The sequence below is a fragment of the Propithecus coquereli genome, unplaced genomic scaffold (genome assembly GCF_000956105.1).
Source record: "Propithecus coquereli isolate 6110/MARCELLA unplaced genomic scaffold, Pcoq_1.0 Scaffold10, whole genome shotgun sequence".
Classification (NCBI taxonomy): Eukaryota; Metazoa; Chordata; class Mammalia; order Primates; family Indriidae; genus Propithecus; species Propithecus coquereli.
Genome location: NW_012133858.1, coordinates 8,936,109 through 8,950,503, shown reverse-complemented (window position 1 = coordinate 8,950,503; position 14,395 = coordinate 8,936,109). Strand labels below are relative to the sequence as shown.

Below are 14,395 nucleotides of genomic sequence, written 5' to 3'. Positions count from 1 at the left end.
TGTTACCTTTAAACTAGGACAGTTCAGTGCTTAGTTTTTTTCAACCTAACAGCTTAAGGATTTTTAAGCATAAGCTTATAATGAAAAAAAAAAAAAACACAATAAATTAAGCCAATTTGGAATCTACTATGAGCACAGCAGGTCAGCAACAAGTTTATTATTGCGCTAGCAAGGTATCAGGGTAGGGCGTGGCTAAGTGTTGGGCTAACTTTCCTTGAGCTCCCTTGCACAGACTTTTGCAGGCACATTTCCCTCTGGTATTTGTGACGGTTTGTTGTGGTTGGTTTGTCTTTATGAGGGGCGGCTGGGTGGGGGAAAGCAAGGCAGAAGTAACATGAAGCGGCTGTAGCCTCCCTTTCCAGCCTGGTCACAGGAACTCGGGGCAGTTCACCTGATCTGTGATAGTCATTTTCTCAACTTCGATGTTATTAGAAGTCAGGATATCTTTTAGAGAGGTCACTGTTTCTGCAGGGAGGTAAGGGTTTCTTCCCAAGATCCAAGCAAAATCCACGTGAAAAAGCCAGACGATCGTGGTGCAGGAGTACACAAGGGCATAGTTCTCGTAGTCGGTGGCCAGGACCCAGTACGGTGACGATGGCATCACTGAGGACCAGAGGAAGGCAGGATTAGGAGGGACCAGGGTAAAAGAAACCTCACTCCAGGACTCCGGAAACCAGGCTCTGGGGGCCTATTTCTTCTGGATCAGTGGTTCTCAACTCTAGCTTTACGTGGGAAGCACACAGCAGCTTTAAAAAATATTAAGTCCTCCTTCCCTTAACTTCCTCTAGATTCAGACCTGGAGGTGGTTGGTACTTTTAAAAGCTCCCTAGTGATTCTATATATGGCCAGAGTTAAGAACCATCACTATAGTCCTCCTCCCTGGTAGCAGGTGGTCTCTTGGGGTAACTGGGGGGTTTGGCTGAACCCCCTGGACTGACAGGCTGCACTTAGCACCAATGCACATGGAGGCACCACTTAGCTAAGTGGAGTCAAGAATGCAGGACCAGGGCCCCCAGCTTTCCGAGTCTGTACCCCCTAGCTTCCTCTAGAACCTGCCCATGGGAGGAGGCAGAGGCTAACTTATTTTTGTTTTTGTTCTTTTCTTCCTGTATGATCTTCAAAAATTCTACTCTTAAGAAAATGGCAGCCAGTTGGTAACAGGTCATAAGCTCTTCCTCACAAAGTGCCTACAAAGAGTCATCGATTGACATCTGTAAAGTGTTGAAAGCCCAGGAGTAAAGGGGTCCTTAAGAGGACAGATGGAGGATTTATCCTCTTCATGTGGATCTAGAAATTTCTTCTGTCAACTTGACCTCCATAGCCAAGGTCCAAGCCAAGGAAAATTCATAGCCCAGCCTGTTAAAGTTAAGTGGGAGATGGACCCAAGTGGGAGAAAGCTGTGTCCTGACCCCATAAGCAAGCACACAACACTTGGACACATATGCAGTCAGGGGTGACTTGCTATCCTGGGTTTCAAGCATTCCACCTCTTCCACTCAAAAGTAATCCTGTGAGGGCCAGGCGCAGTGGCTCACACCTGTAATCCCAGCACTTGGGGAGGATCTCTTGAGCCCAGGAGTTTGAGGCTGCAGTGAGCTATGATTATGCCACTGCACTCCAGCCTGAGCAACAGAGCGAGATCCTATCTCTAAAATAATAATAATAATAATAATAATAATAATCCTGTGTGCCAAGTCAAAATCAGAAAATCAGAACTCAGCACTCGTGAATGTCCCGAGACGCTGTTGGACAAAGGAGGCAGTGTGTAAGTGGTTAGAGCATGGCTGGGTGTCAAGGACCCAGCTGGGTATCAGGAGAACACAAGAGGGCTGGTCCAGACAACCACCCACCAAGGTCCCTGCTACCTCTGACTTTGTTTATAAATCTGGAAACAGAAGGACCCTTGGAAGAAGTCTGGACAGAAGCCTAGACTGAGTATTGTTCCTGACTCACCTTTCTAGCACTGTTGGTGCCCTGCCTGCCTGCCTGCCTCACTCACCCAGAGAGCGAGAGTGTTACAGGCATCATCCACCTGCTCTCTGTAAATTTCAGCTGCTCTGAGCACTCGCAGCTGGACTGAGAACTCTTCAGCACTGAGTGATTTTGGAAAAATATGTCTCCTACCTCTTCTAGCAGCAGCATGATGTCCCACCTGCACACACGCAGGCATGAACATTCTGTCTTCCTCTCACAGGGTCTAGCTCTCAAGAATAAATTTATTCAGGTATTTCCTCTTAGTACAGAAAACTTCTACGTCTCTCTCTTTCTTAGAAAATGTTGAGAGTCTACTATTGCTTATGGAAGAAACTCCAAACTGTCTTACGTGGCATTCGAGGCCATCCCTACCCCATGAACTCTCCCAGGCTTTCGGCCTCTTTATCCAGGCCTTCTCCTGTGCCATTCCCTCCACGTGGAACATCCTTTCCCATAACCTCCCGTACACCCTACAAGGCCCAACGCAAACGTTGAATCCCTCCAACCAGAACAAATCTCTCCCTCCTCACCTTCCCCAGGTAATAGCTCCTGCCTCTCTTAGCTCCTGCCCCAGGCTTCCTTATGAGGATCGTGCACATAGTATTTAACCTTCACTCCCATCCCCATTCTTGATCTGCGTTATGGGAAAAATACTCAGTTGAGAGTTTGGAGACCTAGGTTTAGGTTTCAACTTTCCCTCTAATTAGTTCAGTGTCTGCCTACACCACCCAGGTGTCCTGTACTTCAACTTCCTTCTTTGTAAAAATGAAAAGAGAAATTAACATGTGCAAAGCCCTTTGCAGTTTACGGAGCATGTGTTATCTAGTCTAGTTTATCTTTACAACGCTGGGCAGGTATCCCTGGCTTGTACATGTAGTCGTATGTGTGGGAAGAGCTGTTTTCTCCTCCCAGAAATCCTTCTTAGTCTATGAAGTAAGAACATCCTCTCTGCCCCACTCTAGGGACTGACCGGCATGGGGTGGAGGAGTGGCAGGGGTCGGGCGGGGGGTGATTTCTCTTGCAACTGTTGACTTCAGTGTCTGCCCTGTATGTGGGGAGAGGGCTCCTAAGCACTTTCAGCACCAGAGAGCCTCACAGTTCTGGGCTGAATTCTCCAGTGTATCTACATCAATAATAAAACTAATATTTGGTGATTTCAACGTTGACTGTGTCCATTCCTCACTTAGTTCAGAACTCAAAGGGCAAGTGCCTGTGATTAAATATCTCTCAAGGTCTCCAACAATGTGGCTAGAAAGTGGCAGAGCCAGCAATTAAACTCCCTGTCACTATTGTCATCTCTTGGCTCCAAGCTTTTGCACATGCTAGTTGTTCTGCTGACATCTGCTGATTTTTCTGGCCTCAGTTTCCTCTGGGAAACAACACTGGATTTGGTCTTCTATGGCTCATGCCCTCTGTGCTCCTGTTTGTGCTTCACCTATTGAAAGCCTGACTGTAGTTTCATAGCAAATTGGTTACTCGTCAGTAGCCACGCTGGGACGTAAGCTCCCTAAGTACAAGGGCCAGCTTTGTCTTGCCCTCTTGCCCACCGTTGCACCAGGGCATGGCATGTAGTGCGTGCTCATAAGTACTTATGTATTGAGTCATTACAGATGACACTCAGATGTGACAGGGGCACCCCAGTCCAGGGCTCTCGCCTTCAATTTGCATATCCCCGTCCCCGAATCCTTGTGAGAGAAGTGGACACTTACACCAGAAAAACTTCACTTCCAGCTTGGCGGGCTCCGTGAGGTTAACTGGGGTGGCTTCGCCTTCAATTTGATTCACAGTTCCATCCTGTCTGCAATGAACAAAACAACAAAAAAAACAAAAAAGAGAAGAGAAAATAAAAACATCTGATTGAAAGCCCAAAATCAATGAAAAGCAAGATGTGTGGCACTAAGGACCAGTGATCAACACAGATTTCTGGTGACAGAGGCTCTCAAAGGCAGGCCAGACCCTGGCTGCATGCCCTGCCCTTCCCATTGTGACTGTCTTAGAGATCAAGCCGAGGAAGACAGCGCAAGGTGATGAGAAGCAGCCAGGGAAATGCTCCAGGGCTGGATGAGAAGCTAGGCCCTTGCACTTCAACACTGTTCTTGGGATCTCTGCAATTGCCTGAAAGGCCATTTTCTGCTCCCAGGCTCTAAAGAGAGAGGCAGTAAAAGAGAAGAAAAACCAAGCAAGATAACCCAACACACAAAGAAGATTCGCGTCTTCAAAAATGAGAAGGGGCCAAAGGAATGAACAAGGATGGACTTGATCACTGAAAAGAATGTAAAACAGAGAGTTAGAGACCCAAAAGGTTTTCCCTTCTTTGGGCCTCAGTGATATCATGTGACATTGTCTGTCCCTTCAAGGGGCCTGAGCTCTGAGACACCTTCCGGTTCAGCAAGCGTCTAAGTGAGTGTGGAGGATTTCAACATAGGTCAGGTAAAAGCAGGCAGTGAGGAAACATTTACCTTATCTCGGTGATTCTCAGATGTGCCCACAACTCAGAGATGGGTTTTTTTTTGTTTTTGAGACAGAGTCTCACTCTGTTGCCCTGGGTAGAGTGCCATGGCATCAGCCTAGCTCACTGCAGCCTCAAATTCCTGGGCTCAAGTGATCCTCCTGCCTCAGCCTCCTTAGGAGCTGGGACTACAGGCATGTGCCACCATGCCTGGCTAAATTTTTCTATTTTTGGGAGAGACTGGATCTCACTCTTCCTCAGGCTGGTCTCAAACTCCTGACATCAAGCGATCCTCCTGCCTCGGCCTTCCAGAGTGCCTCAGAGATGTTAAATGTGAAGAAATACACATCTCACAATTGATGCCACCTGACAATTATGATTAGCAGTGTCAATTCTTTCTTAGTGATATATAAAATAGTGGTGTGTCTTCAAAGAGGTGGTTTTAGATTGGATGAAATACTTTCACCCTCTTGAATGGGCCTGGCCCCATTTCTGGATAACTCCCAATGACCCATGAACCCAGGAGGAAGGGAAAGGCCTGGGGAGGGAGGTACCAAAGGGAGAGTGCTCAGGCATCAGGGTGCCCCACCGGGGAAGCCAACAGAGGAGCTGTCTGTCCCTCAGTCCTCAAGGGGGGCAGGCAAACTAAAATTAAAGCAACAGTATGTGTTAGTCAGTAGGTTAGTGCTATGGTTGGTGGTGATGGATGTCCTAAAAACTAGACAATAAGCAACAGGTATGGGAGGTTGGAAAATGTCCCACTACATCCTCTGTTTATCACTGTGTAGGGCTAGAGACCATGCCCTGCGCTCTCACCTGCATCACGGATAGCTGGGACGATGGTCTGTTCTACCTGCGTACATTAACTTAGCAACACACCAGTCTCTTCCCAACAGACTCTCTCATTTCCACCGTCATTAGCTTTTTTCCTCAGCACAGTTTTCAAAACACCAATCTTTGATCATAAACTTACAGCATGTTCATGGCAAAAATGCATTTGTATTTTCAAGGATAGCAGTAAGTTAACAATAGTAGGTAATATTTATTAAATGATTACTACATGCCAAACCCCATTTAATCCTCAAACAGCCCCGTGGAGGTAGGTTCTATAATTGTTGTCATTTTACAGATGAGGAAACCGAGGCTTAGAGAATTATTATAACCAACCTAAGGTCACATGGTAAATGGCAGAACCAGGATTTGAAACCAGGCAGCCTAACTCCAAAGCCTGAGCCCTTCAGCTCCCAACCCTGTGCCAGCTGTTCTGTCCTCAAATTCTCTGATGTTGGCTAACAACAATCTCCTGCTCAGACTCTGTGCTGTCCTGCCCTCCGCTCATTCTACACTCTTCCCTGAAGGAGAAACTATACCATTTTTCCAGAATTAACAAACGTTCTTCCATGTGTTATTCTGTTTTAGACAGGTATAACCCTAGAGGTAGAACAACCTAATAATCTTCGTACAGTTAAAGAGGACTCCCGGCCAACTCCAAAGGAGAGGTAGAGGAATCTCATGGGTTTTGGGATCTGTGTCACTGACTCTTGGTCATAGAATGGGACAAAATATTTGAAATGAGGTCATTACAACTTTGGGGCCTCCAAAATTCCTGTGAGATCAGGGCATCTGCACCCCAATTCCCGGAGCTCTTCCCTCTGAAATGAGCTGGATTTTTCTTCAGAGGCCCTCAAGATCCTTGCTTTGTTTGCCTGGTTTATGCAGGGCCAGGGAGTCTACCCACTGGGTTTTGGCCCACAGAAATGTTAGTGGATGTTGGGATAACCACAGAAAGCCTCGCTGTTATTGTTTTCTTGGAGTTGAATAGTTCTCAGATCCCGTAGGGAACAAAAGGGCAGCCCTGATGTCCAACCTTCCTTTCATTTGTTTTCTGTCCTCTTCCCCATTTCACTGCACCCTGCGTTCAAATCTCAGCTTCATCATTTATGAGCTGTGTGAAACCCTTGGACAAGTTACTTTACCTCTCTGTACTTCCGTTTCCTCGTTAAAAATGATATTAATAATAGTACCTATCTCAGAGTTGTTATGGGGATTAAATGAATGTATATTCATTTATATATACATACACATACATCTATACACATGTACACACACGTTTATATACATGTATATCGAATGGTGCCTTGCACATAGGAAATGTGTAATAAATATTACTTACTGTTGTTTACTGCTGCTGTTATCTTTGTTCATGGAGGGTGAGTAGGAAGGAGTTCTTCCTGGGGCTCTTTTTAAGTTTATGTTTGCTTTCCAAAGTACAAATTTTTGGATCAAATATCAATGTTAGAAGCCCTCAGTAATAGATATGTACACTTCTATAGGCTATCCTGTTTACATAGTGTAAATATATATCTGTTTACAAGAATGTGAATATGTATGTATTTGATTTTTGCTTAATAAGAAAAAGTGTTTTCTAATAGGTGACACTGCCTGGAGATGGGGTAAACCATCACGGAAGGCGATGAGCTCCCAGTTCCTGAAAGTGTTCAAGCAAAGCTGGACGCTCTGGCAGCAGATGGTATCAGAGGGGCTTCTCTCTTGGTTTTGAGGCCCGACAAGATGGTCCCTGATGTCCTTTGCTGCCAGAGTATCTATTTTGCATTGAGGGCAGGAGCCCTGTCAGCTTGGGTTACTGGAGTGTCTCCACAGGGTCTAGTATACAACAGGTGCTCAGCAAGGGGTTATGGAAAATCACGAGTGGATTCTAGTCCTTGCCATCCCTGCCTGCCAAGAGCTCTCCTCTTGGTCCTGCTGTGAGCAGGCAGTCCAGGCAGGCAGCAGCGTTCCCATCCTCCCTGAGCCAGGCTGCCAACACCCAGCCACTCCAGGCCAGCACTCCGCAGGCCTGGCCCGGGAGGGGCATGGCCACTCACCCCAACTCCTTGTTTAGCACTTTGATGTTTCCGTTTTCCATTAGTGAGTAGTTGGCTTGGATGCAGGTTCCTTTCTCAAAGCTCGCTGGGATCTTCTCAATTTCATACCATCTTCCAAGATACTGCAGAGACAACAACAAGTAGAACAAAACCCTGTGGTTCTCTGGGGACCTGCAAACTCTTCCCCATTGTAGCCTTTCAGAAGCAGAGCCCTTTCCTGGGGAAACCGGGCAAAATGGGCCTCATTGTTCCCAGCAGCAACTGAGCAAGATATTGATTCCCTTGAGAAAAAGGGCAGCGGATGTGTGGGCACTGGGTGAGTGCTACATTCTATTCCTAAAGTGCTCTTTATTTAGATCTGCTCTCAGTGTCCTCTTTAGTCAAAAGCTCTGCGAAATTCTAGATCTTTAAAAGGAGGGGATGATGTAAAGGACCTTTCATCTCAAACATTTTACGATTCGACAAGGCATCTTTCAATCTTGTGCAGAGTCAGATATGTTCACTGCAGAGAGCTAGGACTCCAGAGTGGATGGAACTTTCCTCATATGACCCTGCACAGGGAACTGGTCACAGAGGCTTTTGGCAGGTGATCAGGATTTAGAAGACTTGTATCATTCTTTCTCTCGGGGCTGGCCCTCAGTCCATACTTCCAGTGGATGGAGTCAACCTTAAAGGAAGCTACCACTGTGCCAGCAAGGGTGTGGGGACACAGGCACTCTCAGGCTTCTGGACACGCCTCACGCGAAGACCAGACTAGTTTACAACCTCTGTGGAGGGCAGTTGGCACTATCTGGCAAAGCTAAAAATACATATACTCTTTGGCCCTGCAATTGCACTTCTGGTAATGCACCCTCCTGATAGAAGAAATCATGTATGTTTAAGGTTATCCATTGCAGTACTCTTTGTGATAATAAAAGATAGGAAACAGCCTAAGTGAACATCAGTAGGGGGCTGGGTAAATACATGACGGCACATCCATACAATGGAATTTTATGCATCCTCTTTGAAAAGAGTCATATGCAATTATCTCCACGATATATTTAATGAAAAAAGAGCCAGGTATGAAATAGCATATATATTTAGCTCCCTTTTGTGTAAAAATGGGGGAAATGGTTATTATATTGGATTTCTATTGCTGCTGTAACAAGTTACCACCAGCTTAAAACAGCACAGATTTATTGTCTTACAGTTCTGTAAGTCAGAAGTCTGACATGCGGCTCACTAGGCTAGAATCAAGGTATTGGTTATGTTCCTTTCTGGAAGCCATAGGGGAGAATCTATTTTCTTGTCCTTTCCAAATTCTAGAGGCCACCTGCATTCCTTGGCTTGGGATCCCCTTCCTTCATTTTCAAAGCTAGCAAAAGCAAGCCAAATCCTTCTCACATCGCATCTCTCTGACTGTTATTCCATCATCAAGCCTCTCTCTCTGACCATAGCTGGGAAACATTCTCTGCTTTTAAGGACTTGTGTGATTAGATTGAGCCCACCTGAATAGTCCAGGGATTCCAAGCTAATCTGGCCATCTCAAGGTCCGTAACTTCAAACATATCTGCAAAATGCCCTTTTTCATGTAAAGGAATGTTCACAGGTCCCAGGGAGTAGGACATGGACACCTTCGGAAGCCATTATTCTGCTTACCACAGTTTTATATGTATTTGCTTGTATATGTATACATTATCTCCAAAAAAGACACACAATAACTGGTTTTACTAGTTGCTACTGAGGATGGAAACCGACCTACAGAGGTGGAAGAGAAACTTTTCATTGTATATTCTTTTGCACGTTTAGATTTTGAACCATGTGAATATATTTACCTAGTCAAATTATTCACTGAAATTATTTTAGAAATTTAAAAATGTATTACTCAACAAAACAAAAAGAGATGCACTCGCCTTCAGAGCCAGAACTTGCAAAGAGAGCATACTGCAAACAGGTGGCAGTATTGCCTCTGTCACATGCTCTCTGCTCAAACATACTCCCACGCTTGTGACCATAAATTTTCCACTCATTTATTAAAGCACAGCTCTCAATTGAAACCACTGAGCTTAATATTCATCGAAAGCACCAAAGAATAAGGTTAAGGCTAACTGGTTGCATAGACATCCTTAGAAAAAGCTCCATTTTATATTGTGCATTTAAAATAGTTCTATATTGTTAAAGTGACTTTAGTGCTCCACAATTAAAATTGAGGGAGCTTGATTTTCCAGAAAAGAGGAAAGTCAGAGGTAGAAGATTGATTTTGATGTCATGCTCCCTCATGATCTCATTTTTTTTGTGATGGCCTCTTGATCTTCTCAGGTCTCAGTTTCTCTATCTATAGAAAGACAATTCGGTGTTTAAAAAGAATCTTAGAAAGGAAGAGGTGAAACTATATCTATTTGCAGATGACATGTAAAATACTCTGAGGACTCTAAAACAAAAACAAAAACTATTAGGTTAAAAGATACAAGATTAATATATAAAAATCAAATGTATTTCTATATTTCCAATGAACAATCTGCAAATGAAATTAAGAAAATTCCATTTACAATAGCATCAAAAGAATAACATATTTAGGAGTAAATTTAACTAAAGAAAGGTAAAACTTATATTCTGAAAACTACAAAATATTGTTGGAAAAAATTAAAGAACACCTAAGTAAATGGAAAAATATCCTATGTTAACAAACTGGAAGACAATATTGTTAAGATGGCAATACTCCCCAAACTGATCTTCAGATTTAAGCAATCTCTGTCAAAATTCAAATTGGCTTCTTTGCAGAAATTGACAAGCTCACCCTAAAATTCATATGAGTGTATAATGGATACAGAATAGCAAGGACAAAGTTGGAGGGCTCATACATTCTGATTTCAAAACTTACTTCAAAGCTGTAGTAATCAAGACTGTATGGTAGTGGCATTAGTATAGACATATAGGTCAATAGAATAGAATTGAGAGTCCGGAAATAAACTCTCATGTATATGGTCAATTGATTTTCGACAAGAATGGCAAGACTATTCAATGGGGAAAAGACAGTCTTTTCAACAAATGGTGCTGGAACAACTGGATATCCACATGCAAAAGAATGACCCTCATATCACACTATATACACAATTTAATTTAAAATGGATCAAAGACTTAAATGTAAGAACTAAATATATAAAACTCTTCAAAGAAAATATAGGAGTAAACCTTTATAATATTGGATTAGGCAATGGTTTTTTTTTTTTAGGTATGCCACCAAAAAACACAAGCAACAACAGGAAAAGGTAGACAAATTGAACTTCATCAATATTAAAAACTTTCGTGCTTCAAAGGGCACATCGATAAAGTGAGAAAATCCACAGAATGGGAGAAAATATTTGCAAATCATGTATCTGATAAGGGACTTGTATCAGAATATAGAGGGAACTCTTACATTTCAATAATTTTTAAAACCCCAGTTAAAAAATAGGCAAGGGATTTGAATAGAAGATATATTTAATACAAATGGCCAAGAAACACATGGAAAGATGCTAAATATCATTAGCCATTAGGGAAATGCAAATCAAAACAACAGGGCCAGGTGTGATGGCTCATGCCTGCAATCCCAACACTTTGGAAGGCCAAGGCAGGAGGATCTCTTAAGGCCAAGAGTTTGAGACCAGCCTGGGTAACATAGGGAGACTCTGGCTCTACAGAAAATTTAAAAATTAGCCAGGCATGGTGGCACGTGCCTTTAGTCCCAGCTACTCGAGAGGCTGAGACAGGAAGATCACTTGAGCCCAGGAGTTTGAGGCTGCAGTGAACTGTGATTGTGCCCCTGCACTCCAGCCTGGGCAACAGAGCAAGACCCCATCTTAAAAACAAAAATAAAAAAAATTCCAAATAGCCCCATGAGCATGTTAAAAAAAAAAAAAAAAAACCCACGATGAGATACTGCTTCACCCACACTAAAAATGGCTATTATAAAAAAGACAACAATGACAAGTTTTGGCAAACATATGGAGAAAATGGGAATCAGACACTGCTGGTGGGAATGTAAATGTTACAGTGTAGAGGACATTTTGTCTGGGAACGGTTCCTTGTTGTTTTTCTCAAGAACATGCCTGTGGGCTTGCACGCAAGCCAGGGCGCCCTAACCCTGCAAACAGGAGGGGCTAGAGAGTTCAGATGCAAACATCTGCTCACCGTAGACGAAACAACAAGGAACGGGACGTGTTGAGTCGGGACAGTGTGGGAACAAAGAAATTATGGTGGGACAGTTGCCAAACGCTGTGTTAAAAATAAAGAAACTGTGGCAGGAAGGCACTGCAGTCTTGTACCGTCTTTGTATGTGTCTGTGTCTCTTTGTCTCTGTGTTCATTCCTCGTCCCTAGAAACGGGCCATGAAGTACAGCTCTTTTGGAAGCTGCCAGCTGCCCACCTGAGAACGCATGTCTCTCCTCTCCACAGGCACTCCCACGGCCTGCCGGCATCCAGCTGTGGGACAATCTGGGGTGCATTCCAGGCCTTTCCTCTGAGGACCCCTAGCAGGACTGAACCCCGTTCTTCGCAGAGTAACTGCTGGTGACACACCCTTTATTGCTTCTCTGCCTTCTCGGTCTCTCTTTCCCACAGGCCCATTCGTGCTTCCTGGATCATCTTCCAAAAACTCCCTGCCCTAATCCTTGTCTCAGACTCTACTTTGGGGAAACCCCAAATAAGGCGAGTAACTGTCCCAAGGCTTGCTGCGGAGATTAGAGCAGAATAATAAAACTGAACCTTGCAGAGTGCTTATTCACACCAGACATGGCAAAACAAATGGGCGTTTAGCCTTTTACCACACCTTATTCACGTCAAAATTCTCCTGCACCGGGGGAGTCGGGCATGTCCCAAGATGGAAAGCTTGTCCCTCTGCCGCAGCGAAGAGGCCAGCCAGTGTGGAAAGCAGCAACAGCATCGTCACCATCTCGGGGCCGGGTAGCTGTCGAGGGACCTGGAGTTGGGGGAAACAAAGCAGCTGGGGTCATTGTGACCCTCTTGAGGACACACATTCACAGGGCAAGATTCCCGTGCTGGCTGCTCCTCCTCCCCCCAGCCCCTGCGTATGCTTCATCCTTCAGGGGACACCTGATTGTTAGCACTGCTGTGAGACCTTCCTCCTCAGAGCCTTGTGCCTTTGTTGGGGCGCCCTCTGACTGGCATAGGAGTTGGTTGAATTGATTTTGCACCCCAGCCTGCACCTACTTATGCATTTCCCAAGGGATCACCCCCAGGACCTCCAAGTGTCAGACTCAGCAGACACCTGTCAAATGCACAGAAACAATGAGGGGGCCAGGCAAAGGGGGAGAGTGAAGTCTTCAGCGAACTATGAAAGGAAAAAACAAAGCAAAACAAAAGCAAAACCAATACCATGCACAGCCTTTAGTGTCCTCTAAGATTCATAAGGGAAGTGCCCCCTTTTGCTGGGCAACTCAAGAGTGGGCCTGGAAACCTTAACACAGTGCAGCGTGCTGGGCACTCCAGGGTTACCCTGACTGGGCTCGAATTCTGGCTCTGCCACATGCTAAGTATTAACATAACTGTTTTCAGTTTATGCCTTAGCTTCTTTGTCATTAAGTGGGAATAATAATCATACCTACCCCGTGAATTTTTGTGAGAATTAAATGAGATAATACACAGAGAGTAGTTAGAGCAGTGTCTGACACAGAGTAAATGCTCAATAAATGCTAGTTATTGTTGTTATAAAAAGCAGAAACAAATGATTGTATTTCCCAGAATTCTTGTTTTTTTTTTTGACATTCTGCTGAGGGTATTTTTCATAGAAGATGTGCGTTTAACTAGAGAAGGATGGTCAGCTGATGTGGAATTGTACAGCCAGCATTTCAGCCCCGAGGGTTCTATGAGGCTAGGGGAGGGAGGCTGCGCTGAGTGCAGGTTCTGGGGGATCTGAGCTCCTCCCTGCTTCTCTCACTGACTTGCTTCTAGTGCGTTCCCTTCCTTGTGACTCCTGCCTGTTGCTTCACATGAGCTATTCCCAGCTCTTTGCCTTTTTCCCTGTGATGGAGATGACTGATGCGATGCAAGCAAAATGTTCTCAGATCTGAGCATTTGAAAGGCTGTGTCATTACAGGAATAATTATAACTGCTTTATTATGAGTCTCTAAGCTTCCAAGTAACCTTTAATAATCAATAGCTTTTCTTCTGGAGGTTTCGTTGCCTGGTTTTCAAAAGAACAGTTACGTAATGAGTGAAAGCTGCCAGCTGGGGCTGCTGAGGGAGGGTGTGGTTGCCGAGCACCCTTGAGCAAGTCTGCGGTGGGACCACCTTCCTCAGTCTTTGAGGCTCCACTTCCCTTCCGCTCCTACCACCATGCAAACAATACTTGTCTTTTAACCTTTTGGGGGATGATGGATGTATTGAAACCCACAGAAATTTGCATCTATTTTCAAGAGATTCTTAGAACCTCTGGAGCCCTACTTAGCAGGCCCAAGCTAAGGGCCTTGCTCAGAGGATCTGCCTCAAAGGATAGCCACATGTTACGCACATTCTACAGGGTCTCCAAAACTGGACCAGACCCTAGAGCTCACCTATCCAACCCTACTCCCAAGCATACAGATGGGAAAGCTGAGGCCTGGAAGCAGGCAGAGAGCTGGGCCTTGGCCCCATCTCCAGCTCCCCTATCTGTAGCACCCTGAGCCTTCCTCCTGGGCAACCCCTTGGTTGCCTTTTGATAAACACCTGCCTCTGTGCCCTAATGAGTCTCGCTTCACCATGTGACAGGTACAACAAAAGTCAGTTCCATATCTTGCCCTGATGAATGTCTTATTATAAAGCATTCTCTTGTGGGCTGAAACATATTCTTTAGCTCTGTGGGAGGATTTCAGAACAAAGCTAATTTCCTTGATTGCAGTTCTTCCAAAGATGCCTCTTTGCCGCAGCAGCTTTATTCCTATGGTTAAAACTCCCAGTGAGAGAAAGGGTGGATGGCATCCATAATATTTTTCAATGCACCTTCCATTCCCATTTACCCAACACTTACTGAGCACATTATTGATATATACTTATGAACTTGGCTAAAATAGATTTTTGCGTCTTCTTGATACCAGTAGGAAGATTGTCCTAATGAGGAGTTTAAATACTTTAAA

At 44.6% G+C, this 14,395-nt stretch overlaps 1 protein-coding gene across 1 annotated transcript in view; it reads right to left on the bottom strand.

Moving 5' to 3' along the window:
* Positions 1 to 155: 155 nt before the first annotated feature.
* The window catches only part of APOD (apolipoprotein D), a 15,616-nt gene continuing 1,376 nt past the window's right edge, over positions 156 to 14,395 (bottom strand). Inside the window, exons 2-5 of the mRNA XM_012640184.1 lie at positions 12,094 to 12,243; positions 7,308 to 7,429; positions 3,683 to 3,771; positions 156 to 603 (exon numbers count right to left, since the gene is read on the bottom strand). Coding sequence (XP_012495638.1) covers positions 368 to 603; positions 3,683 to 3,771; positions 7,308 to 7,429; positions 12,094 to 12,216 — 570 coding nt within the window. The 5' untranslated portion in view covers positions 12,217 to 12,243 and the 3' untranslated portion in view covers positions 156 to 367. The remainder of the gene's footprint in view (positions 604 to 3,682; positions 3,772 to 7,307; positions 7,430 to 12,093; positions 12,244 to 14,395) is intronic.